The 27216-nt window shown below is 44.0% G+C and overlaps 1 protein-coding gene across 1 annotated transcript in view; it reads right to left on the minus strand.

The window, feature by feature from the left end:
* Positions 1–16771: 16771 nt before the first annotated feature.
* The window catches only part of LOC139835610 (uncharacterized), a 42944-nt gene continuing 32499 nt past the window's right edge, over positions 16772–27216 (minus strand). The window contains exon 5 of the mRNA XM_071825471.1: positions 16772–16820. Coding sequence (XP_071681572.1) covers positions 16772–16820 — 49 coding nt within the window. The remainder of the gene's footprint in view (positions 16821–27216) is intronic.

Here is a 27216-nt window from a genome sequence, read left to right on the forward strand (position 1 = left end):
TTGCCAAGACTTGTCGTTTCGAAGCATCTCATGATGATCGGGTGTGATAGAATCAACAAGTGCATACAACGGGTGCAAGACAGTTTTGCACATGCGGACACTAAGGTGGCCTTGACGAGCCTAGCATGTACAGACATGGTCTCGGAACACGTGATACCGAAAGGTAGAGCATGAATCATATGGTTGATATGATGAACACTTTGAGTGTTCGCCATTGAAATTACACCTTGTCTCGTGATGATCGGACTTAGGTGTGGTGGATTTGGTTCGTGTGATCACTAAGACAATGCGAGGGATATTGTTTTGAGTGGGAGTTCACCTAGATTTTTAATTATGTTGAATTAAAATTTGAACTCAATTTGTCATAAACTTAGTCTAAACTTTTGCAAATATATGTTGTAGAGATGGCGTCCCCAATCAATTTTAACCAGTTCCTAGAGAAAGTAAAACTTAAGAGCAACGGTAGCAACTTCACCGACTGGTTCCGTCATGTGAGGATCTTCCTCGCTGGCAGAAATCTGCAATTTGTGCTTGATGCACCGCTAGGTGACCCTCCTGCAGAAACTGAAACCGAGGAAGTAAAGAATGTTTACGCAACTCGGAAAAATCGGTACTCTCAAGTTCAGTGTGCCCTCCTGTGCAGTCTGGAAGCCGATCTTCAAAAACGTTTTGAGCACCACGATCCTCATGAGTTGGTCAATGAGCTGAAAGCTATATTTGAGACTCATGCGGACGTGGAATGCTATGAAGCATCAAAACACTTCTTCAACTGTATGATGGAAGAAGGCAGCTCCGTTAGTGAGCACATGCTCGTTATGACCGGGCATGCGAAGAAACTCAGTGACTTGGGAATAGTGATTCCTAATAGACTGGGGATTAATCGTGTCCTTCAATCACTGCCACCAAGTTACAAGAACTTTGTGATAAACTACAATATGCAGAACATGAACAAGGAGTTACCTGAACTCTTTGGCATGCCAAAAGCTGCTGAGATTGAGATCAAGAAAGAGCACCAAGTGTTGATGGTCAACAAGACCACCAGTTTCAAGAAACAGGGCAAGTCTAAGGGAAAATTCAAGAAGGGTGGCAAGAAAGCTGCCACGCCTCCTATGAAACCTAAGAACGGCCCTAAGCCTGATGCTGAGAGCTATTACTGCAAGGAGAAGGGACACTGGAAGCGTAATTGCTCCAAGTATCTGGCTGATCTAAAGAGCGGCCTTGTCAAGAAGAAGAAAGAAGGTATATCTGATATACATGTTATAGATGTTTATCTCACTGGTTCTCGTTCTAGTACCTGGGTATTTGATACTGGTTCGGTTGCTCATATTTGTAACTCGAAACAGGAACTAAAGAATAAATGAAGACTACTGAAAGATGAAGTGACGATGCGCGTTGGAAACGGATCCAAAGTCGATGTGATCGCTGTCGGCACACTTCCTCTACATCTACCTTCGGGATTAGTTTTAAGCCTAAATAATTGTTATTTTGTACCCGCGTTGAGCATGAACATTATATCTGGATCTTGTTTAATGCAAGACGGTTATTCATTCAAGTCTGAGAATAATGGTTGTTCTATTTTTATGAATAATATCTTTTATGGTCGAGCACCTGAAAAGAATGGCTTATTTCTGTTAGATCTCGATAGTAGTGATACGCATATACATAACATTGATGCTAAGCGAATTAAATTGAATGATAATTCTACTTATATGTGGCACAGTCGTCTTGGTCATATTGGAGTGAAACGCATGAAGAAACTCCATACCAATGGATTACTTGAATCACTTGACTTTGAGTCACTTGATAGATGCGAAGCATGTCTAATGGGAAAAATGACTAAGACTCCATTTTCTGGTATGATGGAGCGAGCTACTGACTTATTGGAAATCATACATACCGATGTGTGCGGACCAATGAGTGTAGCATCGCGCGGTGGTTATCGTTATGTTCTAACCTTCACAGATGATCTGAGTTGATATGGGTATATCTATTTCATGAAACATAAATCCGAAACTTTCGAGAAGTTTAAGGAATTCCAAAGTGAAGTAGAAAATCAACGTAACAAGAAGATTAAATTTCTACGATCTGATCGCGGAGGTGAATATCTGAGTTATGAGTTTGGCATGCATTTAAAGAAATGCGGAATACTTTCACAATTGACACCGCCAGGAACACCACAACGAAACGGTGTGTCCGAACGTCGTAATCGAACTCTCTTAGATATGGTTCGTTCTATGATGTCTCTTACTGATTTGCCGTTATCATTTTGGAGTTATGCATTAGAGATAGCCGCATTCACTTTAAATAGAGCACCATCAAAATCCGTAGAAACGACACCGTATGAATTATGGTTTAATAAGAAACCTAAGCTGTCGTTCCTTAAAGTTTGGGGTTGCGAAGCCTATGTAAATAAGTTACAACCGGACAAGCTAGAACCCAAAGCGGAGAAATGTGTCTTCATAGGATACCCTAAGGAAACTATAGGGTACACTTTCTATCACAGATCCGAAGGCAAAATCTTTGTTGCTAAGAACGGAACCTTTCTTGAGAAAGAATTTCTCACTAAAGAAGTGACTGGAAGAAAAGTAGAACTCGATGAGATTGATGAATCTATACTCGTTGATCAGAGTAGCGCAGTACCGGAAGTTGTACCTGTACCACCTACACCGGCAACAGAGGAAGCTAATGATAATGATCATGAAACTTCGAACGAGGAAACTACTGAACCTCGCAGATCGACAAGGGAACGTGCCACTCCTGATTGGTATGATCCTTGTCTAAATGTCATGATTGTGGATAACAATGATGAAGACCCTACGACGTATGAAGAAGCGATGATGAGCCCAGATTCCAACAAATGGCAAGAAGCCATGAAATCCGAAATGGGATCCATGTATGATAACAAAGTATGGACTTTGGTAGACTTACCTGATAGCCGCAATGCTGTCGAGAATAAATGGATCTTCAAGAGAAAAACAGATGCTGATGGTAATATTACTGTCTATAAAGCTCGACTTGTCGCATAGGGTTTCCGACAAATTCAAGGAGTTGACTACGATGAGACTTTCTCACCTGTAGCGAAGCTAAAATCTGTGAGGATTTTGTTAGCAATAGCTGCATTTTTCGATTATGAGATTTGGCAGATGGATGTCAAAACGGTGTTCCTTAATGGAGACATTGAGGAAGAGTTGTATATGGTACAACCCAAAGGTTTTGTCGATCCTAAAAATGCTGACAAAGTATGCAAACTTCAGCGTTCAATCTATGGACTGAAGCAAGCATCAAGAAGTTGGAACCGACGCTTTGATAAGGTGATCAAAGACTTCGGGTTTATACAGTGTCATGGAGAGGCCTGTATTTACAAGAAAGTGAGTGGGAGCTCTGTAGCATTCCTGATATTATATGTAGATGACATATTATTGATTGGGAATGATATAGAACTATTAAGCAGTGCAAAAGGTTATTTGAATAATAGTTTTTCAATGAAAGACCTTGGTGAAGCATCGTATATATTAGGCATCAAGATTTATAGAGATAGATCAAGATGCCTAATAGGGCTATCACAGAGTACATACCTGGACAAGATTCTGAAGAAGTATAGAATGGACGAAAGTAAGAAAGGGTTCTTACCTATGTTACCAGGCAAGGTCTTGAGTAAGACTCAAGGACCGGCTACGGCAGAAGAAAGAGAAAGGATGAGTAATATCCCCTATGCCTCGGCGATGGGATCTATCATGTATGCCATGCTATGTACTAGACCGGATATAGCACATGCTGTTAGTTTGACTAGCAGATATCAAAGTGATCCAGGAATGGAACACTGGACAGCAGTCAAGAATATCCTGAAGTACTTGAAAAGAACTAAGGATATGTTTCTTTGTTATGGAGGTGACCAAGAGCTCGTTGTAAGCGGTTACACCGATGCAAGTTGGAACACTGATCCTGATGACTCTAAGTCACAATCTGGGTACGTGTTTACATTGAATGGTGCTGCAAAGGTCGGGCAAGCTCAAAGCAGAGCACGGTGGCGAAGTCTTCAACAGTAATCGTAGTACATAGCGGTTTCGCAGGCTTCATCAGAAGCGGTACGGATGAAGAGGTTCATTGTAGAGCTCGGTGTGGTTCCTAGTGCATTTGACCCATTAGTCATCTACTGTGATAACATGGGTGCCATCGCCAATGCACAAGAACCAAGGTCACACAAGAGGCTGAAGCATATCAAGCTGCGTTACCACTCGATTCACGAGTACATCGAAGATGGAGAAGTAAAGATTTGCAAAGTACACACTGATCTGAATGTAGCAGATCCGTTGACTAAAGCTCTCCCTAGGGCAAAGCATGACCAACACCAGAATGCCATGGGTGTTAGGTACATTACAATGTAATCTAGATTATTGACTCTAGTGCAAGTGGGAGACTGAAGGAGATATGCCCTAGAGGCAATAATAAAGTGGTTATTATATATCTTTATGTTTATGATAAATGTTTATATACCATGCTATAATTGTATTAACCGAAACATTGATACATGTGTGATATGTAAACAACAAAGAGTCCCTAGTATGCCTCTTAACTAGCTTGTTGATTAATGGATGATTAGTTTCATAATCATGAACATTGGATGTTATTAATAACAAGGTTATATCATTGTATGAATGATGTAATGGACACACCCAATTAAGCGTAGCATAAGATCACGTCTTTAAGTTATTTGCTATAAGCTTTCGATACATAGTTACCTAGTCCTTATGACCATGAGATCATGTAAATCACTTATACCGGAAAGGTACTTTGATTACATCAAACGCCACTGCGTAAATGGGTGGTTATAAAGGTGGGATTAAGTATCCGGAAAGTATGAGTTGAGGCATATGGATCAACAGTGGGATTTGTCCATCCCGATGACGGATAGATATACTCTGGGCCCTCTCGGTGGAATGTCGTCTAATGTCTTGCAAGCATATGAATACGTTCATAAGAGACCACATACCACGGTACGAGTAAAGAGTACTTGTCAGGAGACGAGGTTGAACAAGGTATAGAGTGATACCGATGATCAAACCTCGGACAAGTAAAATATCGCGTGACAAAGGGAATTGGTATCGTATGTGAATGGTTCATTCGATCACTAAAGTCATCGTTGAATATGTGGGAGCCATTATGGATCTCCAGATCCCGCTATTGGTTATTGGTCGGAGTGAGTACTCAACCATGTCCGCATAGTTCGCGAACCGTAGGGTGACACACTTAAGGTTGGATGTTGAAATGGTAGAACTTGAATATGGAATGGAGTTCGGATATTTGTTCGGAGTCCCGGATGAGATCCCGGACATCACGAGGAGTTCCGGAATGGTCCGGAGAATAAGATTCATATATAGGAAGTCATTTTATAAGATTTAAAATGATCCAGAAGGTTCTATGGAAGGTTCTAGAAGGTTCTAGAAAAGTCCGAAAGAAATCACTAAGGAAGGCGGAGTCCCGGAGGGACTCCACCTCCCATGGCCGGCCAACCCTAGGAAGGGGGAGTCCACCTTGGGCTCCACCAAGGTGGCCGGCCACCCCCTCCCAAGGAAGGGTGGGAATCCCACCTCTAGTGGGAGTCCTAGCTTGGGTAGGTTTCATGTGATATGGAAGGTTTTGGTTTGGGGTCTTATTCGAAGACTTGTAGACCAACTATTGGGTGTTCCACCTATATAATGAGGGCCAAGGGGAGGGGGCCGGCCACCCCAAGACCACAAGGTGGCCGCACCCCCTAGTGGCCGGCGCCCCCCTCTCCCAAACCCTAGCGGCCCTCTCTCCTCCACCACATCCCGCACGCTTAGCGAAGCTCCACCGGGTTTCTCCACCACCACCGACACCACGCCGTCGTGCTGCCGGATTCAAGAGGAGCTACTACTTCCGCTGCCCGCTGGAACGGGGAGGTGGACGTCGTCTTCATCAACAACCGAACGTGTGACCGAGTACGGAGGTGCTGCCCGTTCGTGGCGCCGTGATCAAGATCTTCTATGCGCTTTTGCAAGCGGCAAGTGAACGTCTACCGCAGCAACAAGAGCCTCATCTTGTAGGTTTTGGAATCTCTTCAAGGGTGAGACTCGATAATCCCCTCGTTGCTACCGTTCTAGATTGCATCTTGGTTTGGATTGCGTGTTCGCGGTAGGAAAGTTTTTGTTTTCTATGCAACGAATCCCTACAGTCCAGCACCATGTACAGCGGCTTCTGATGTAGCCCCGCCTGAGGACGACACAACACCAAGACCAAGTGGGTCGACCTATGATGCGAGCATGCACCAAAGCACTTCAACAAGAGGTGAACTCGCTCCTCACCATGCTTGACCCTAACCTCCCTTTGAATGGCTTGCTACTTCATGAAAATGCTTTATGTGTCATCAGGTACATCGCCGAGGAGGACCCACAAGGAAGCCAAGCCATCAAGGGTCAACGACGAAAAGGGAAGCTGGAGCAAACCGGCGCCAGGACCGGCAGCGCCGGCCCCCATGCCTGAACCAAACCGGCGCACCGGAACCAAACCGAAATAGCCGGAACGGTTTACAGTAGCCCGTTCTGGTAAGCCAGAACCCGAGCAGGCGCTATCGCCGGAACGCCCAAGCTATTCCAGTGCACGGGACGGCACCGCCGGTTTTACCACCGGAAATCGTCGAATCTAAGTTATCCCCAACCATTTGCCATATACCTTTACCCTTCCGCCCCTGCGTACTATATATACTCTTGGTACGGCCAGATCTCGGATTAGACAAGATTTTGGGATTAGACTTGAGCTTTATATCCCTATAACCCTAGTTCTTTGTATCAAAGTACTCTTGAGGATCTTTCTCTCTTCATGTATGACTCTAGTGCAGGCACTCTCTCATACAAGTTCTAGAGTGGATTCCTTCACCAATCTCTCACTCCTTGGTCTCTACCCATGGGTCTCTCAAAGGTTTGATTCTATTGGCTAGGTCTAACCTACCAAGGGACTGAATTTGGTTTGTATTGGGTTTGAGTGTTGATGAGTACAGCCCATCTGTTGATACAACCGTTGTACCTACATCCACACAAATACAAGGACCAATCACTCGAGCTCGTGCCAAACAACTTAACTATCAGGTACTTTCGTTTCTTGTAACTATTCCTCAAATACATGAGAATATGATGCTGCCTAAATTAGATGTGTTTGTTACTCTTAGGAATGATGGACCCTACATGGATGAGAAGGAAAAGCATTGGAGCATGATCACACATGGAGGAGATGGCACCAAACATGTGAGGATTGAAGAGGACGCCACAAGTGGAGATTTTAGAACTTTGAAGCCACCATAATGATGATTGAAGACTTGGACGAAATACACAAGATTACACTTCATTATTTCATCCATAGCATAATATGGCACTACGTCACCTTTAGTTTTGGGCCAGGCCCATGTCATTTTCGCAGGAATTAAGTTAGCCACTTTTTAGAGTCCGTATTGAAGGGGGAAGGCCTTCTAGGGTTTGGTTCGGCCACCATATGTATGGCTGGCCGAAACCCCACCTTTTCCTCCTTTAAACACCCCCATAGCCGTCACGTTTAGACTTGGATTTTGATTAGATTTAAAGTTAGCCATTGCTGCAACTCTTCGGGTACTTCTTTTGAGGCCAACGCCCAGAACAAGACCGACTATTCGGAATCCCACCTTTTTAATAAAGCTTGCATCTATACCCGCAATAATTCTGATTGCATTATTAGTTCTTACTTCTTCTCGATTTCAGGTAGGAATTAAGACCTTTAGGTCAGTCTGATCATGCATCCGCAAGATCAGTAACTCCCGGAGATTGTCCTAGTGATTGCATTGGCGCACGAGCTTTACACGTGTAGTCAGGTCATCAAGGACGGACTCCACCAACAAATCGATGTTATCATCATCTCATCGAAAGATTAGACACCTTTTCCCTATCAAGTGGTATCAGATTTCAGGTTGCTCGATGAGATTTATAGTTTTCCTAGTGTTGATTTGTTTTTACCCATAAACCACGAAAAAGCCAAAAATACAGTTAGGGTTTTAGATCATATCGTCTCATAAACCACACCGAGCCTTTGCATTGTCTTTCAATTTCGCATAGTTGAATTTCTGTCTGCATCTTCGTGTCGAGTTGCTGGTCTTAGCGTCTAGTTCCTTTAGAGTATCGAGTTCTGGTCATAGTAGTTACACCGCCACCGCATACTCGCATCGCTCGCAGATCTCCGCCGCCAGTACCATATATATACTTGCCATATACTTCCGTCACCGCCATATACACCTACCATATACTTCGGCCATCGCCATATACACCTGCCATATACTTCTGCCACTGCCCGATACACCCGCCATCAACTTCCGCCACTGCCATATATACCTGCCATATACATCCGCCACTGCCATATAAACCTACCATATACTTCCGCATCTGCCATATACCCCGTTTCCTACCGCGACACGGATTGTTGCTATTTCTCTGCCGCGACAGAGTCCGAGTAGAATTAGGTTTTCTTGTTTTTCCTTATTAGCTGTTGCCTTCTAATTTCGCCTGTGCTGTAGAAAAAATTTCCGTGAGATAAGTTTTGGCCGCCGGTAAAGAATTGTGAAGGAGAGCAAAAAAAAAGTCTGGAAACGCCTGCGATTTTTTTTGGCTACACTGTTTTTTGGCCTTGGGATCACTTTTCACCACTGGCCGTTATAGCGACATTTTTTTGGTGCCTGCGCGCTTTCTGGAGCACTTTTCAGAAATTTCAACAACTTTTTTCTGAGACTATACTGTTTTTACACCTCGGGAATCAGTTTGAGACACTCGCCATCATAGTGATATTTCACATCTCAGTTCGACACATCATCGCCACCTGATCACTTCTCGTTGCTTGTGTGCCGCGTCGTGACCTTGTTAGTGTTCTAGGCTCGCGTCTCTAGTACGGTCTAGCCTAGGACCAGCACAATACCATCGATGAGCATACTTTCAATATTGCATTGCTGTTTTGACAATTGCTATTTTGGTACCATATTAGCCTTCCTACAGCTCTACATATTGTCTCCACGTGCTCTGTGTTGATACCTGGTAATCGCTTTGGCAATCCTTGGAGACGCCAATCTTTGTTGGTTGCTGATGGTGTTCCGGTGATGGCACCAGACAATCTTGTTGGCAGTTGTTGTGGAAGCGGTTGGGAAACCCCAAGAGGAAGGTGTGATGAGCACAACAGCAAGTTTTCCATCAGTACGAAACCAAGGTTTAATCGACCAGTTGTAAAAAGACGTTACTTCTGAATGTGTTGATGGCCGACTAGTGGCAGGGCATACTACCGGTGTCAGCAACAATGTTGAACATGCACACAACACAACCAAAGTACTTTGCCCCAACTTGCAGTGAGGTTGTCAATCTCACCGGTTTGTTGAACACAAAGGATTAGACGTATTGAGTGGAAAGAGATGTTTGCAGAAAGTAAACAAAATAGGATTGCAGTATAATTTATCAGTAAAGGAAATAGGACCGGGGTCCACAGTTCACTAGAGATGTCTCTCCATAAAGATAAATAGCATGTTTGGTGAACAAATTACAATTGGGCAATTGATAGAATATCGACCAATACATGGCAAGATGATTACTATGAGATTAATTTGATATGGGAAATTCAATTCGGCTCCCGGGTGCGCATGCTCCCTATACCAAAAAATTATATTTCGCGTTGCCAAAAAAATTTGACAAAAAATTCTACATGTACATCTCCATAATATATGTGCATTCGTCAAGTTTCACGAAAAATCAATATTTTTTGTGCTCTATGTAAAATGGAGAAAATTTATCTTGTAAAAAGCATTATTTTTACCACTAAGTTTTGTCTTTTTTACACACGTCACATGAAAAGTCTATTTTTTATGAAACAACTTTGTAAGCATGTAGCACGTGAAGATGTACGTGCGACTTTTTCGTTTCAATTTTTTGAAATTCAAAATATGTGTAAGTTGTATTTCAAAATAGAGGGAGCATATGCTCCCATGTTCCAAAACACCACTCCCGATTTGATATGGGCATTACAACATAATACATAGACCGTAATCCAACTACGTCCATGACTAATAATCCACCTTCAGGTTATCGTCCGAACCCCTTTCAGTATTAAGTTGCAAGCAATAGACTATCGCATTAAGCAATGTGTGTAAAGTAAACAATAGAATTACCCTCGGATAAAAAATTGTTGAGAGTCTGCCCAACAAGATTGAAAGATAAAACACCACATACTTCCTCATGAGCTATAAAACATTGACACAAATAAGAGATAATAACTTTTGAATTGTTTAAAGGTAGCACATGAAGTATTTACTTGGAATGGCACAGAAATACCAAATAGTAGGTAGGTATGGTGAACACACATGGCATAGGTTTTGGCTCAAGGTTTTGGATGCACGAGAAGCATTCCCTCTCTGTACAAGGCTTTGGCTAGCAAGGTTGTTTGAAGCAAACACATGTATGAACCGGTACAACAAAACTTACATAAGAACATATTTGATAGGGAAAAGGTGTCCGATCTTTCGATGAGATGGAGATAATTCGATTTGTTGGTGGAGTTCGTGCTTGACGATCCGACTACACGTGCAAAGCTCGTGCGCCAATGCAATCGCTAGGACAATCTCCGGGAGTTACTGATCTTGCGGGAGCACGATCAGCCTGACCAGCGAGGGTCTTAATTCCTACCTGAAATCGAGAACAAGTAAGAACTAATATTGCAATCAGAATATTGCGGATATAGATGAAAGTTTTATTGAAAAGGTGGGATTCCGAATAGTCGGTCTTGTTCTGGGCGTTGGCCTCAAAAGAAGTACACGAGAGTTGCAGCAATGGCTAACTTTTAGTCTAATCAAAATCCGAGTCTAAACGTGATGGCTATGGGGGTATTTAAAGGAGGAAAAGGTGGGGTTTCGGCCAACCATACGTATGGTGGTCGAACCAAACCCTAGAAGGCCTTTCCCCCTTCAATACGGACTCTAAAAAGTGGCTGACTTAATTCCTGCGAAAATGACATGGGCCTGGCCCAAAACTAAAGGTGACGCAGCACCATAACATGCTATGGACGAAATTATGAAGTGGGAAACTCTATATTTCGTCCATGTCTTCATCTCTTCTTATGGTGGCTTCAAAGTTCTGAAATCTCCACTTGCGGCGTCATCTTCAATCCTCAAACGCTTGCTGCCATCTCCTCCATGCGTGATCATGCTCCAATGCTTGTCCTCCTCATCCATGCTTGGTCCATCATTTCTAAGAGTAACAAACATATCTGATTTAGGCAGCATCATATTCTCATGTATGTGAGGAATAGTTCCAAGAAACGAAAGTACCTGATAGTTAAGTTGTTTGGCACGAGCTCGAGTGATTGGTCCTTGTATTTGTGTGGCTGTAGGTACAGCGGTTGTATCAAGAGATAGGATGTCCTCATCATGCCCCCCTTCTTGAATTGAAGTCGTCCTCGACGAAAGCTCCTCTTCTTCACCAAAGTAAGGCTTCAAATCTGCAATGTTAAATGTAGAACTAACCGGACCCAATTCTGCAGAAGCTCAAGTTTATATGCATTATCATTTATTTTCTCTAACACCTTAAAAGGACCAGCGCGGGGCATTAGTTTAGACTTGCGCAATTCAGGAAAACGATCTTTGCGCAAATGCAACCAAACAAGATCACCAACATCAAACACAACATGCTTTCTTCCTCTATCCCCAGCAATTTTATACTTAGCATTCATGCGTGCTATGTTGTCTTTAGTAGTCTCATGCAATTTTAGTATCAATTCAGCACGGTCTGTAGCATCCAAATTATTTTGCACAGAAGATGGTAAAGGCAACAAATCAATAGGTGCACGTGGTACAAAACCATAAACAATCTCAAATGGGCACATCTTAGTGGTAGAATGCAGCGAACGATTGTAAGCAAATTCAACATGAGGTAAACATTCTTCCCACAATTTTAAGTTCTTCTTCAAAACAGCCCGACAAAGATAGTAGACAAAGTTCTATTTACTACTCCAGTTTGTCCATCGGTTTGGGGATGACATGTAGTACTAAACAGCAATTTAGTCCCCAACTTAGCCCATAAACATCTCCAAAAGTGGCTAAGAAATTTAGTATCACGATCGTAAACAATAGTATTTGGCACACCATGTAAACGCACAATTTCGCGAAAGAACAAATCAGCAACATGTGTAGCATCATTAGTTTTGTGACATGGAATAAAGTGTGCCATCTTAGAAAACCTATCCACAACAACAAAGATACTATCCCTCCCCTTCTGTGTACGAGGCAAACCCAAAACGAAATCCATAGAAATATCCTCCCACGGTACACTAGGAACAGGAAGAGGCATATATAAACCATGTGGATTAAGTCGAGACTTAGCTTTTTGACATGTAGTGCAGTGTGCCACAAATCTCTCAACATCTCGACGCATACGTGGCCAAAAGAAGTGTGCAGCAAGTACATCCTCCGTCTTCTTCACACCGAAGTGACCCATCAATCCTCCTCCATGCGCCTCCTGTAACAACAAAAGACAAACGGAACCATCTGGGATGCATAGCTTGTTAGCACGGAACACAAATCCATCATTGAGGACGAATTTGTTCCATGTTCTACCATCTTTACAATTCAGCAACACATCTTTAAAATCAGCATCAAGCAAGTATTGTTCCTTTATGGTTTCTAATCCAAAAATCTTGAAGTCAAGTTGAGATAGCATAGTATAACGGCGCGACAAAGCATCAGCAATAACATTATCTTTACCCTTTTTGTGTTTGATAACATAAGGAAAAGACTCTATAAACTCAACCCACTTTGCATGGCGACGATTCAACTTAGGTTGACTACGAATATGCTTCAAAGATTCATGATCAGAATGTATAACAAATTCTCTAGGCCATAAATAATGTTGCCAAGTTTCTAATGTCCGAACCAGCGCATATAATTCTTTATCATAAGTAGAATAGTTCAGACTAGGCCCACTCAATTTTTCACTAAAATATGCAACCGGTTTGCCCTCTTGTAATAACACACCTCCCAAACCAATTCCACTAGCATCACATTCAAGCTCAAAAGTCTTATTGAAATCAGGAAGTTGGAGTAATGGAGTATGTGTTAACTTATCTTTCAGAATCATGAAGGCGTCTTGTTGTGCATCGCCCCACACAAAGGGCACATCCTTCTTTGTAAGCTCATTCAGCGACGCAGCAATGGATCCAAAATCTTTCACAAAGCGCCTATAGAAGCCAGCGAGGCCAAGAAAACTCCTCACTTGTGTGATCGTCTTTGGCTGCGGCCAACTCTCAATTGCCTCAATCTTGGCTGGATCAACTTCAATTCCCTGCGCAGTAACAACATAGCCAAGAAACGCAACTCGATTGGTGCAAAAGGTGCACTTCTCAAGATTACCATACAAACGTGCATCACGTAACGCATTGAAAACATCACGTAAATGATCCAAATGTTCCTCCAAAGATTTGCTATAAATCAGAATATCATCAAAGTATACCACCACAAAACGTCCAATAAAAGCACGTAAAACTTCGTTCATCAGTCTCATGAAAGTACTAGGTGCATTAGTTAAACCAAAGGGCATTACTAACCACTCATATAAGCCGAACTTAGTTTTAAACGCTGTTTTCCATTCATCTCCTAATTTCATACGAATCTGGTGGTAACCACTACGCAAATCAACTTTAGAGAACATAATAGAACCACTCAATTCATCAAGCATATCATCTAAACGAGGTATAGGATGACGGTATCGAATGGTAATATTATTAATAGCTCTACAATCAGTACACATGCGTGAAGAACCATCCTTCTTAGGTACCAAGATAATAGGAACAGCACATGGACTAAGAGACTCACAAATGTAACCTTTATCTTGTAGAACCTGAATTTGTCGCTGAATCTCTTTCGTCTCTTCAGGATTGGTATGGTATGGTGCACGGTTGGGCAGCGAAGCTCCTGGAATCAAGTCAATCTGGTGTTCTATCCCACGAATAGGTGGCAATCCAGGTGGAACATCTTGTGGAAACACATCAATGAATTCCTGCAAAAGGTTAGCAACCGCAGGTGGCAAAGAAGGAGGCATATCCTCAAATGAAAACAGAACTTCTTTGCAAATAATAGCATAGCATTGAGTAGTGTTCACATCAAGTTCAGCAATATCAGATTTGCTAGCAAGCAAACAAGGATTCTTCAAACGAATTTCAGTAGCATGGTTCGAATCAGATTTAGTATTAGTCTTATGGGGCACAAAATCTGCAGCAACAATCTGATTTTCACTCTTATGTTTCTCCTCGTTTTTTACTCTACTAGCTCTAGCAAGATCATCTTTTACTATTTGTTCAGGAGTCATAGGTTTGAGACCAATTTTCTTTCCATCATGCATAAAAGAATACTGATTAGTTCTACCATTATGAACAGATTCTCTATCAAATTGCCAAGGTCTACCAAGTAACAAAGAACAAGCTTGCATAGGTACAACATCACAATCAACAAAATCAGAATATGTACCAATAGTAAAATGCACACGTGTAGTTCTTGTTACCTTGAGCTTCCGAGAGCTCTCAAACCATTGAATGTAGTATGGATGTGTGCGCTGTCTTGTAGAAAGGGAAAGCTTCTCCACCATGTCAACGCTAGCCAGATTATTGCAGCTCCCTCCATCAATAATGATCCTTATAGCTCACTCTTTTACAACGCCTCTTGTTTGAAACAGATTGTGGCGTTGATCATGCTCAGCTTTGCTCAATTGCACGCTCAACACACGCTGTGCAACTAAGCTCCTGTACTAATCAGCAGTGTCAGCATCCATTACCTCTATCTCTCTCTCAGAATCAGAATTGGCACCATCACGTGCAGCAATAAGGGCCAATGTATCTTCATCAAAGTCACTTGCAGAATCATATTCTCCATCTTCACGCACCAACATCACACGCTTTGTTCTGCATTCTCTCTCTATGTGACCAAATCCCAAGCATTTGCGACATTGAATGTCGCGCATCTTCCCTGTGGAGGCCATGGAAGATGAACTCCGAGGAGGACCAGCAGATGGTGGTGGAGTCGCAGCAGGTGGTGCTCGTGATGCAGGCGCGGTGTACTTGGAAGTAGTAGGTGCTGGTGCAGTCCCACGCGAAGGTGGCGCTGATTGTCGCGGAGACCACGACGATGTACGACCTGCAGAAACATTAGCTCTTCTCCATGGTGGTTGACGATCCTGCACTTCACGTTCAGCTTTGCAAGCAAGATGAAACAAGCGAGTAATAGTGTTGTACTCCTTATAATCTAAAATATGTTGAATCTCTTTATTCAAACCACCAAAGAAACGTGCAAGCATAGCCTCATTATCCTCTACAACACCACAGCGAATCATACCAGTTTGCAATTCTTGATAATAGTCTTCTACAGAATTTTTCCCTTGTTCTAAGCGAGACAATTTCTTAAGTAAATCACGCTGATAATGTGGAGGAACAAAACGAGTACGCATAGCAAGTTTTAAACCAACCCAAGTAGTAGGAATATTAGCAGGACGTGCTCTACAATGTTCAGACCACCAAATAGAAGCAAAATCTTTGAACTCACAAGTAGCAAGCACTAACACGCAAGTGCTCAGGGTATTTTAAACATGCAAAGCGTTGTTCTACTTCCAATTCCCATGTAAGATATGCATCAGGATTATATCTACCCTCAAATGGCGGAATATTCAATTTAAGTTTAGCAACATGATCATCATCATTACGTACCGGCCGTGGAGGTGGACGAGCGTTGCGGTTCAGTTGTCGTGGACGACCCGGTGCAGGTTGTTCGACTTCCTCGCCGTCCAGTACGTTCTCCTCGACCTGCTCGTCCGCGTCCGCTTCATAGTCTTCGTATCCCTCATCAGAAGGCGCGTCAGGTGCGGCTGCTGCAGCAGGAGCGGTACCCGTAGGCACATCCGCACGAGGAACGCGACGTGCGCGTCGTTGCACATTGTCGCGAGGTGGCGGCAACCGAGTCAAAAGCTCCTGGAACTTGGCGTCGAGCTTGGAGTTGAAAGCTGCCTCGAGGCCATCCAGCTTGTCCAACGCGTCGGTGAGTTTGGCATCCACGTCACCAATGCGCGCATCGGTGTCGCGTGCATGCCCGCCCAAAAGGTGGGTGAAATGAGCATGCAACTGCTCAGATGTCATCTTGGACGGGTCAACAGCGGCCGGATCAACTGGTCCTGACATGATTAGTACACAAGAAGCACAAATGTATATGCCTACAAACTACGGAATATGGTGGTTCATGCGCAATTCGTCAGGCAAAATACGAAGCTCTTACAAGTTCTTACCAAACAGGAGGAAGGCGATGTAACAACCAGCAAGGATCAGCGTCTCCAAAGATTGCCAAAGCGATTACCAGGTGTCGACACAGTGCACGTGGAGACAATATGTAGAGCTGTAGGAAGGCTAGTATGGTAGCAAAACAGCAATTGTCAAAACAGCAATGCAATATTGAAAGTATGCTCAACAACGGCATCTTGTCTTTGGTCCTAGGCTAGACCGTACTAGAGACGCGAGCCTAGTTCACCAACGATGTCACGGCGCGGTACACAAGCAACGAGCAGCTATGGAGTGATATATGGTGGTGGTTGGCTCCAACAAGCACAAAGGAAAAGCTCAAAAGCAAGATATAGGTGAAGAACACAGGAATTTCCGGGTAATAAACTTAAACGTCAAAAATCTCAACCTTCCCGACGTTTTTTTGGCAATTCTGAGAGTTCCGGAAGCCGCACAACTACGAAGTTGTTGTATCTGGATAGAACTTTTTCTCCCGGTGATTTTGACTGATAAAACGTCGAAAACGAAGTTCGTATGCAAAAGTTATGCTCGGTCAAAGTTTGCGGTCGAAAACTGCCCAATTCGGACTAAAATCGACCTGACTAGTGGAAATCGGGTCAAACCCGACTGGGATGCGGATTTGACTTTTTTTTTTTTTTTTTTTGCTCTTCTACTCACAACCGGAAGGCGGCGATTATCTGGACACGACTATGAACACAATAATGGTGGAGCGTGTATACGGATGTATATGGTGATGGCGGAAGTATATGGCAGGTGTATATGGCAATGGCGGAAGTATGTGGCAGGTGTATATGGCGATGACGGTGGTGATCTGCGTAAGGTGCGAGTGGCGGCGGCGTAACCAATATGACCAGAACTCGAAACTCTAAAGGAACTAGACGCTAAGACCAGCAACTCGACACGAAGATGCAGACACAAATTCAACTATGCAAAACTGAAAAGACAATGCAAGGCGTGGCAGGAGGTTTATGGGACGATATGATCTAAACCCTAACAGTATTTTTTTTGTTGGCTTTTTCGTGGTTTATGGGTATGATGGCAGATGCAATCTACACTAAGAAAAACAGTAAATTCTCACCGAGCAACCTGAAATCTGATACCACTTGATAGGGCAAAGGTGTCCGATCTTTCGATGAGATGGAGATAATTCGATTTGTTGGTGGAGTTCGTGCTTGACGATCCGACTACACGTGCAAAGCTCGTGCGCCAATGCAATCGCTAGGACAATCTCCGGGAGTTACTGATCTTGCGGGAGCACGATCAGCCTGACCAGCGAGGGTCTTAATTCCTACCTGAAATCGAGAACAAGTAAGAACTAATATTGCAATCAGAATATTGCGGATATAGATGAAAGTTTTATTGAAAAGGTGGGATTCCGAATAGTCGGTCTTGTTCTGGGCGTTGGCCTCAAAAGAAGTACACGAGAGTTGCAGCAATGGCTAACTTTTAGTCTAATCAAAATCCGAGTCTAAACGTGATGGCTATGGGGGTATTTAAAGGAGGAAAAGGTGGGGTTTCGGCCAACCATACGTATGGTGGTCGAACCAAACCCTAGAAGGCCTTTCCCCCTTCAATACGGACTCTAAAAAGTGGCTGACTTAATTCCTGCAAAAATGACATGGGCCTGGCCCAAAACTAAAGGTGACGCAGCACCATAACATGCTATGGACGAAATTATGAAGTGGGAAACTCTATATTTCGTCCATGTCTTCATCTCTTCTTATGGTGGCTTCAAAGTTCTGAAATCTCCACTTGCGGCGTCATCTTCAATCCTCAAACGCTTGCTGCCATCTCCTCCATGCGTGATCATGCTCCAATGCTTGTCCTCCTCATCCATGCTTGGTCCATCATTTCTAAGAGTAACAAACATATCTGATTTAGGCAGCATCATATTCTCATGTATGTGAGGAATAGTTCCAAGAAACGAAAGTACCTGATAGTTAAGTTGTTTGGCACGAGCTCGAGTGATTGGTCCTTGTATTTGTGTGGCTGTAGGTACAGCGGTTGTATCAAGAGATAGGATGTCCTCATCAATATTGCAAGCATTATAAGACTCTACACTGTCTTCCTTGTTGCTCAAACACTTTTACCAGAAAATATCTAGACCTTAGAGAGACCAATCATGCAATCCAATTTCAACAAGCTCTAAGGTAGTTCTCCACTAATAGGTTTAAACTACATGGTGCAAGAGCTTAATCATGATCTACTTGAGAGCTCAAAACAATTGCCAAGTGTCAAATTATTCAAGAAAATATGAAGCATTTTCTGTTTCCAACCAAATAACAATAAGTGCAATAGCTTCCAACTTTTGTCATGAACATTAAAAGTAAAACAAAGAACACCAGTGTTCATATGAAACAGCGGAGCGTGTCTTTCTCCCACACAAAGAATGCTAGGATCTGATTTTATTCAAACACAAACAAAAATAAAAACATACAGACGCTCCAAGTAAAGCACATAAGGTGTGACGAAATAAAAATATAGTTTCACTAGAGGTGACCTGATAAGTTGTCGATGAAGAAGGGGATGCCTTGGGCATCCCCAAGCTTAGATGCTTGAGTCTTCTTGATATATGCAGGGGTGAACCACCGGGGCATCCCCAAGCTTAGAGCTTTCACTCTCCTTGATCATGTTGTATCATCCTCCTCTCTTGACCCTTGAAAATTTCCTTCACACCAAACTCGAAACGAACTCATTAGAGGGTTAGTGCATAATCAAAAACTCACATGTTCAGAGGTGACACAATCATTCTTAACACTTATGGACATTTCCCAAAGCTACTGGAAGTCAATGGAACAAAGAAATCCATCCCACATAGCAAAAGGGGCAATGTGAAATAAAAGGCAGAATCTGTCTAAACATAACAGTCTGTAAAGACGAATTTTTTAGAGGCACTTAACATGCTCAGATGAAGAAGCTCAAATTGAATGAAAGTTGCATACATATCTGAGGATCACTCATGAATTTTCGCAGATTTTTCTCAGTTTTCTACAGAGAGACCTACTCAAATTCGTGACAGCTAGAAATCTGTTTCTGCGCACAAATCGAAATCTAGTATCAACCTTACTATCAAAGACTTTACTTGGCACAACAATGCAATAAAATAAAGATAAGGAGAGGTTGCTACAGTAGTAACAACTTCCAAGACACAACAAAACAGTAACCAAATAAAAACATGGGTTATCTCCCAAGAAGTGCTTTCTTTATAGCCATTAAGATGGGCTCAGTAAATTTAATGATGCACTCGCAAGAAATAAGAGTTGAAGCAAAAGAGAGCATCAAAAGTAAATAAGATACACTTTTAAGTCTAGCCCACTTCCTATGAAAAGGAATCTTGTACACAAATAAATTCATGAAGAACAAAGTGACAAGCATAGGAAGATAAAACACGAGTAACTTCAAAATTTTCAGCATGTAGAGAGGTGTTTTAGTACCATGAAAATTTCTACAACCATATTTTCCTCTTTCATAATAATTTTCAGTAGCATCGTGAAAAGAATCAACAATATTGATGCGGGCTAAGCCCGAGGGTGTGCCCAATCTTCACGGTTTGACCCGGGTGAGTGTGATTGCGGAGGGGGATTCGCGGGGAAGTGGATGAACACGAAGAACTCGATACAAACACACACACACACAAATCGGTTATCCTCGTTGGCCCGAACCACCAACCGATAGAAGTGCGAGAGAAAGACCAAAGGTAGAATCTCTTGCAAAAGATCGACAAATCCAAATAAGTCCAAAGAGTAAAAGACCAACTAAGAATAGAGTTGCAAAGCAAGAGACTCTCAATTGATAAAATTACTAGAATGGAAAAGATCCGGATAAGGAGGGATACAATAGGTGGATCATCTAAGGTGGGGGTTTCCCAAATCCACAAAGGGATAATAGAGGCATAAGCCAATTCATCTAAACATCATCTCTCCCTCATGAAGGTGGGGGTAGGTTCCTATTTATAGGTAGGGGCTGAAGGGGTAAGTTACAAGCCAATGGGGGCTGAGATCTGGCTGAGGTTCGACAGGGTGGAAGTTCCGGCTCCTGGGGGCGGAAGTTCCGGCCATCAGGGGAGGAAGTTCCGGCTGCATCTCCACTGTGCGAGCATCTTTGGTCTTGACAGCATCTGGGCGGCGCGTCTGGGCGGACGTTCCGGCGAGGTCGGGCGGAAGTTCTGGCCTGGAGCGTTCAGCTCCTCTTTCTCCTTCTCTTCCATGCTTCCGTGACATCGGCCTTGCGTCCTCGGGTCTCAATGGCATCCTCTCTTCTCCCCGTACTTGTCGTCGAGTTCCTATCATCAAGATATGACGGGGTATGAAGTAGTATATCATCACAAATAGGCGATTCGAGGCACGCGTAAAGGAGAAGATTCACCTTAGCGTGCCATCTTGGCGATGAAGCACATGATGCGGTGAAGACCGAAGGTCGCCCCGTATCATCTCCCCCCCCCCCCCACTTGAAAAAGAGTCGTCCTCAACGATAGCTCTTCATGAACTTGTATAGGAGGTAGATGACAACCACGCTTGAATGTCGCTTCGCTTGTCAAGAGCCATATGAATAGCACAAGAAAAGCCAAACAACACTCAAAGCATAGCCAATGTTCCACGGGTTTAGCAAGAGAGCGCAAGTACAAGGAGGTCACCTTAGCAAGATGTCGGTGTGCTCTCATGGAGAGATCTTGTGTAGTAGATGTATGGGGTTGAACCCAATCGTTGACGCTCATCCATATGTCACATGTACCTTCACACAACAAAGACCAAGCAAAATATATGTGTGCGTGATAGAGGAGCATATCATCAATGACATGTCCATTCATGTTCACAACATCGTTAGCACAACACAAATTTATCAAGAATAATGCGTGTGCAAGGTCAATGTGTAAGAACACCATATGAACATCTTCCAAATGCGAAAACACAAAAACTCCAAATTGTGAGACGACCATGGTGTCCATATCATGTAGAAACTCATTTTCATTGTTGCACTCAAGGCATCGGAAAGAGAAATTATTCAACATCCTTGAAGCAACGAGTGGAGAATTTGGCAAAAACACATACGGAAGAGTGTCCAAAGTATCATCAACATGTGTGCACACAAACCATTGGAAAAAGAAATTGGTCCTCATATTTGGTGCAACACACAACATATCTTCCAAAACGTTCACCAAAACAACATTTACACAACTGTGTGTGCCAACAAACCAAATGAAATAGGAATTGGTCAACTTGGTTGAGGCAACACCAACGGTAAGAATCACATCATCATGCTTGCAAAAGAACCAAGAGAAAGAGAAATTGTTCGACATGTTCAATGAAAAGCATGGGAAAGGTATTAGAGCCGGGTTCGATCTTGAACTCACTTGTATTATGCTCTCTAGAGCTCTCTTTGTCAACTCGTCCTCAATCCAGGTTGACATTGGCATTCTTGTACCTACACACACAATAGGCAAATCAAAGAACGTGTGTGCATGGTATATGAACACATCATCCATCATGATGGTCCATTTCTTTTGCACATCACCATTAGCGTTAAGCAAAGCATCATAATAGATATAGTGAATATGCGGAGTAAACATGGGAACATGCTCAACATGGATATATGCAAAGTCTCCAAAATTTGAGAGAGCTATGGGGGAAATCTCATTTACAAGCATATTAACATCATTGCAAACCAAGCATTGGAAAGAACAATTGTTCAACATTTTGGTTGCATTAATGGGAGAGTATTGCAAGCATCTAGCACAAAACATGTTCAACATTTTAGCATTGTTGTCGACAAACCTAGGGAAAGAGCAATTGTTCATCATGGTTGTCACAACACAAGCCTTAGCATCCTCATTATCGTCATTGCAAGCAACACATGGGAAAGAGAAATTGTTCGACAAGTTGCATGCAATGGGAGATATATTGAAACATTCATCGCATGGCATGATCATATTGTCACAAGCAAGTAATTCCACATTATCAACAACGTTATCAAGCAAAGCATCACATGGAGGAATGAACGAAGCATATGACATAGCAATTGTATCATCATCATCATGCATGAACTCACAAATCATCATGTCCACTAGTGGGATCATGGCATCATTGATGTAGCCCCGCTCACCGACGACGCTACACCAAGACCAACAAGTCCCCCAAGTGGACCAATGACGCGAGCCCGAGTCAAAGCGCTACATGATAAGGTGAACTCACTCCTCACTACCCTTGATCTCGATACCCCATTGGATGGACTGCTACCTCAGGCCGATATGCTTTGTGTCATCAGATATGAACCGCGAGAGAAGGACGTCGCAGCAGACCCGAAGATGGACAAGGAAGAAGGAGACGAAGAGTGGCCGCTGCAGGACACCTCGTGGCCGGCATCGCTGCCTCCGTGCACCGGCACTGCCGGCTGCACACCCCGGCAAGATCGCTGCCTCCGACCACCAGCACTGCTGCCTGCTCACCCGGCCTTGCATCGCGCTCCGACTCGGCACCGCCGGACCCACCAGCTGAAGATGCGAAGAAGGCCAAGACCGGCACCGCCGGTCCAGGTCCAGCTGCACTGCTGCCACCCCGGCACTGCCGGCCAAACATCACCGCATCGCCGGCCCCACCCCTGTTGACTTCATCTCAACCGTTGATTTCGCATCTATGGACCAGGATAAGTTATGTAATGCCGATTTTACCCCTGTACGAATCTGGACCTATAAGTACCTCACCCCTTCCTCCAGATTAGGGTTAGATTTGTTTTGAACTCAAACCTACCTTTGAGCTTAGTCTCCCTTGGGTATCATCCCTCTGTAATCAAGGCACCTTGGTTGTTGATTTGGATCTTGTTGAGTGAGATTCTAGTACAAGTTACTCTCTCTCTCTCATCAAGCTCTTCTTCTCCAACCCCAATCTCTCTCCTGGAATTCTGCCGCGCGCCTCTTCCTCGGAGATTCTATTGGCGTGGTCCATCGAGCCACGGAGGTAAACATCGGGTGTATCGGGTTGGTGTGCGTGCGTGAGTCTCGGAGTTCCTCGTGTTCGTCGTGTTCTTCGTGTTCTTCGCGCTCTCCCACCTCTTCCCTTGGATTTCGGGGTCAAGCTGCGAGATCGGGCCACTCCCGGGGTCTTAGACCTCATCATATGGTATCAGAGCTCTTGATAGAAGACGTCCTATCCCTCCTCAAGCCGCAAGAGATGAAGGCGCCCCTCCTCGTCGAAGAAACTTGGAGGATGAAGAAAACATGTTTGGAAGACTCAAGTTCACCATGCCAAAGTTCAAGGGTGAAGAAGATGCCGAGGCCTACCTCTCATGGGCACTCAAGGTTGACAAGATATTCCGCATCCACAACTACTCCGGTGCCAAGAAGGTGGCTATGGCGTCTCTTGAGTTTGAAGATTACGCCAACACTTGGTGGGAGCAAGTCCTCACTCTTAGGGAAGAGAAGGGTCAACCCCCAATTGACACTTGGAAAGAGATGAAGAAAGAGATGCATGCTCGCTTTGTCCCAACTCACTACATGACCGACCTCTTCAACAAGCTCCAAAAGTTGAAGCAAGGCACCAAGACCGTTGAGGAGTTCTTCAAGGAGATGGAGCTCACTATGATGCGAGCCAACATCCAAGAGTCCGAAGACCAAACCATTGCTCGTTTCTTCAATGGCCTCAATTACCCCATCAAGAGGATTGTGGAGTTCCAACCATACTCCAACATGGTTGAGTTGGTCCACCAAGCATCGAAGGCCGAGCGCCAAGTGATTGAGGACATCAAGTACTCCAAGTCCAAGACTTACTTCGCCTCCAAGCTTGCTACATCAACTCCTCCTACTACAAGTGTCAAGCCCGCCGAGTCCTCTACACCATCCAAGAAACCGACTATCCAAAGTCGCATGAAGCAAACGGTCTCCTCCACCGCCTCCTCTAAAGCTTCCACGAGACCCTCTAGTGTCACTTGCTTCAAGTGTGGCACCATAGGTCACAAATCGTTTGAGTGCAAGAACACCAAGGTTATGATCACTATGGAGAATGGTGACATCGAGACGCTAGATGAAGATGAATACGAGGCCCTTGTGCAAGCCGCCGTGGAAAGTGAAGAAGCTTATGAGCAAGAAAGTGGAGAAGATCCTCTCTTATGTGAGCATGACCCAAGTCCCTCACTTGTGGTCACAAGGGTGCTAACAACTCAACCGCAAGCTATGGAAGACCAACGGTGCAACATATTCCAAACCCGTGCCGGAAATGGTGGCAAATCGATCAAGGTCATCATCGACGGTGGAAGTTGCCATAACCTTGCAAGCACCAAGTTGTGTGAGAAGCTCAACCTCACTCTCCGCAAGCATCCTCACCCTTACCATATCCAATGGTTGAGTGACAAGGGCAACGTCAAGATACAACATACCGTCACCGTCACTTTCAAGATTGGACCTTATGAGGATACTATTGAGTGTGACGTGGTACCCATGACGGTGTGCCACATGTTGCTTGGCCGCCCTTGGCAATTTGACAAGAAGGCTACACATGATGGACTCTCCAACACATACACCTTCAAGGTCAACGACAAGAAGTTTGAGTTGCGCCCGATGACTCCTAGCCAAATCATCGCGGATAATACGAAGGCTTTAGCGAGGGCACAACTCCGCGCCCACCATAGTGAGATGAGAGGAGAGGGAGCGACCCACCACAAAGATAGTGAGCGCCACAAGCCATATATGAGTGAGTCCAAGAGTGTCCTTCTAGCCACCAAGAGTGAGTGGAGAGAGCTCCAAGAGAACCCATCCACCATATTGCACTATGTGCTCATATGCAAAGGACCATCGTCGGCGACTAACGACTTAACCAACATTCCTTCGTCTTTGTTGTCTCTTTTGAAGGAGTTTCAAGACGTCTTCCCCGACGAGCTCCCTCATGGACTACCACCACTTCGAGGCATAGAACACCGCATCGACCTCATACCCGGCGCTCCGCTTCCAAACCGTGCCGCCTACCGCACCAACCCCGAGGATACAAAGGAGATCCAACGCCAAATTCAAGATCTCCTCGCCAAAGGGTACGTCCGCGAAAGCCTTAGCCCTTGTGCGGTTCCCGTGATTCTTGTGCCTAAACCGGATGCAACACAACGGATGTGTATGTATTGTCGCCCCATCAATGCCATTACCGTCCGTTACTGCCATCCCATTCCGCGTTTAGATGACATGCTTGATGAGTTAAGTGGTGCCACGATTTTCTCTAAAGTCGATTTGCGTAGTGGCTACCACCAAATCCGCATGGCCATTGGTGATGAATGGAAAACGGCATTCAAGACCAAACTTGGTCTGTATGAATGGCTCGTTATGCCTTTCGGTCTTTCCAATGCTCCATCTACTTTCATGCGCCTCATGAATCACATCTTGCGTCCTCTCATTGGCAAAAGTGTGGTTGTCTATTTCGATGATATTCTCATTTATAGCAAAAGTCTCGAGGACCATGTGCAACATGTGAGAGAGGTCTTGTGCATCTTGCGTCATGAAAAGCTTTATGCTAACCTCCCCAAGTGCACCTTTGCTCAAAACAAATTGGTTTTCCTTGGCTTTGTGGTTTCCGCTAATGGGATTGAAGTTGATTCTTCCAAGGTGGAGGCCATCCACAATTGGCCTACTCCTACAAATGTTGGTCAAGTCCGAAGTTTTCATGGACTTGCCGGTTTCTACCGCCGCTTTGTGAAAGATTTTAGCACCATTGCTTGCCCTTTGAATGAGCTTACCAAGAGGAATGTTCCGTTTGTTTGGGGCAAGGCCCAACAAAATGCGTTTGATGAGTTGAAGAAACGCCTTACCGAAGCTCCTCTTCTTGTCCTTCCAAATTTTGCAAAAACTTTTGAGATTGAGTGTGATGCAAGTGGGCTTGGTATTGGTGGTGTTCTTATGCAATAAGGCAAACCCGTGGCATACTATAGTGAGAAGTTAGATGGCACACGCCCCAACTATCCTATATATGACAAGGAGCTCTACGCTTTGGTTCGTGTTCTTGAAGTTTGGCAACACTATCTTTGGCCTAAAGAGTTTATCATTCATTCCGATCATGAGTCCTTGAAGTATTTGAAAAGCCAACACAACTTGAACAAACGACATGCAAAATGGGTCGAGTTCATTGAGTCCTTTCCATATGTGATCAAATACAAGAAGGGCAAGGACAATGTTGTGGCGGATGGTCTTTCCCGCAAAAACACCCTTTTGCTAACTCGTTTGGATTTTCATGTCTTGGGACTTGAAGAGATCAAAGAACTCTATCCTTCCGATTCTTTCTTTGCTCCGATTTTTGAGAAGTATTCCGTTGAACGAGGAGTGGATGATTTCTATTTGCATGATGGCTACTTGTTTAAAGCTAACAAGATTTGCATTCCCGAGTCTTCGCTTCAAAAATTGCTTTTGCAAGAGTCACATGGAGGTGGTCTTATGGGTCACTATGGACGTGACAAGACATATGACATGCTCTCAACCCACTACTATTGGCCAAAGATGAAGCGAGATGTGGAACGCCTTTGCCGCCGGTGCGTCACTTGCTTACAAGCTAAGTCTACCTCCAACCCTTATGGTCTTTACACTCCATTGCCTATTCCATATGCACCATGGACCGATATTAGCATGGATTTTGTTTTAGGCTTGCCTCGCACTAAGCATGGTCATGATTCTATATTCGTGGTAGTGGATAGATTCTCTAAGATGGCTCATTTCATCCCTTGCCATAAGAGCGACGATGCTTCACACATTGCTTCTTTGTTTTTCAGGGAAATTGTTCGCCTACATGGAGTACCGCAAAGCATTGTGTCGGATCGAGACGTCAAGTTCATGAGTTATCTTTGGAAGTCGCTCATGGCAAAGTTTGGAGTGAAACTCTTATTCTCATCATCCTCGCACCCGCAAACGGACGGCCAAACGGA

Source organism: Lolium perenne, chromosome 2 (genome assembly GCF_019359855.2).
Source record: "Lolium perenne isolate Kyuss_39 chromosome 2, Kyuss_2.0, whole genome shotgun sequence".
In the NCBI taxonomy this organism is placed as follows: Eukaryota; Viridiplantae; Streptophyta; class Magnoliopsida; order Poales; family Poaceae; genus Lolium; species Lolium perenne.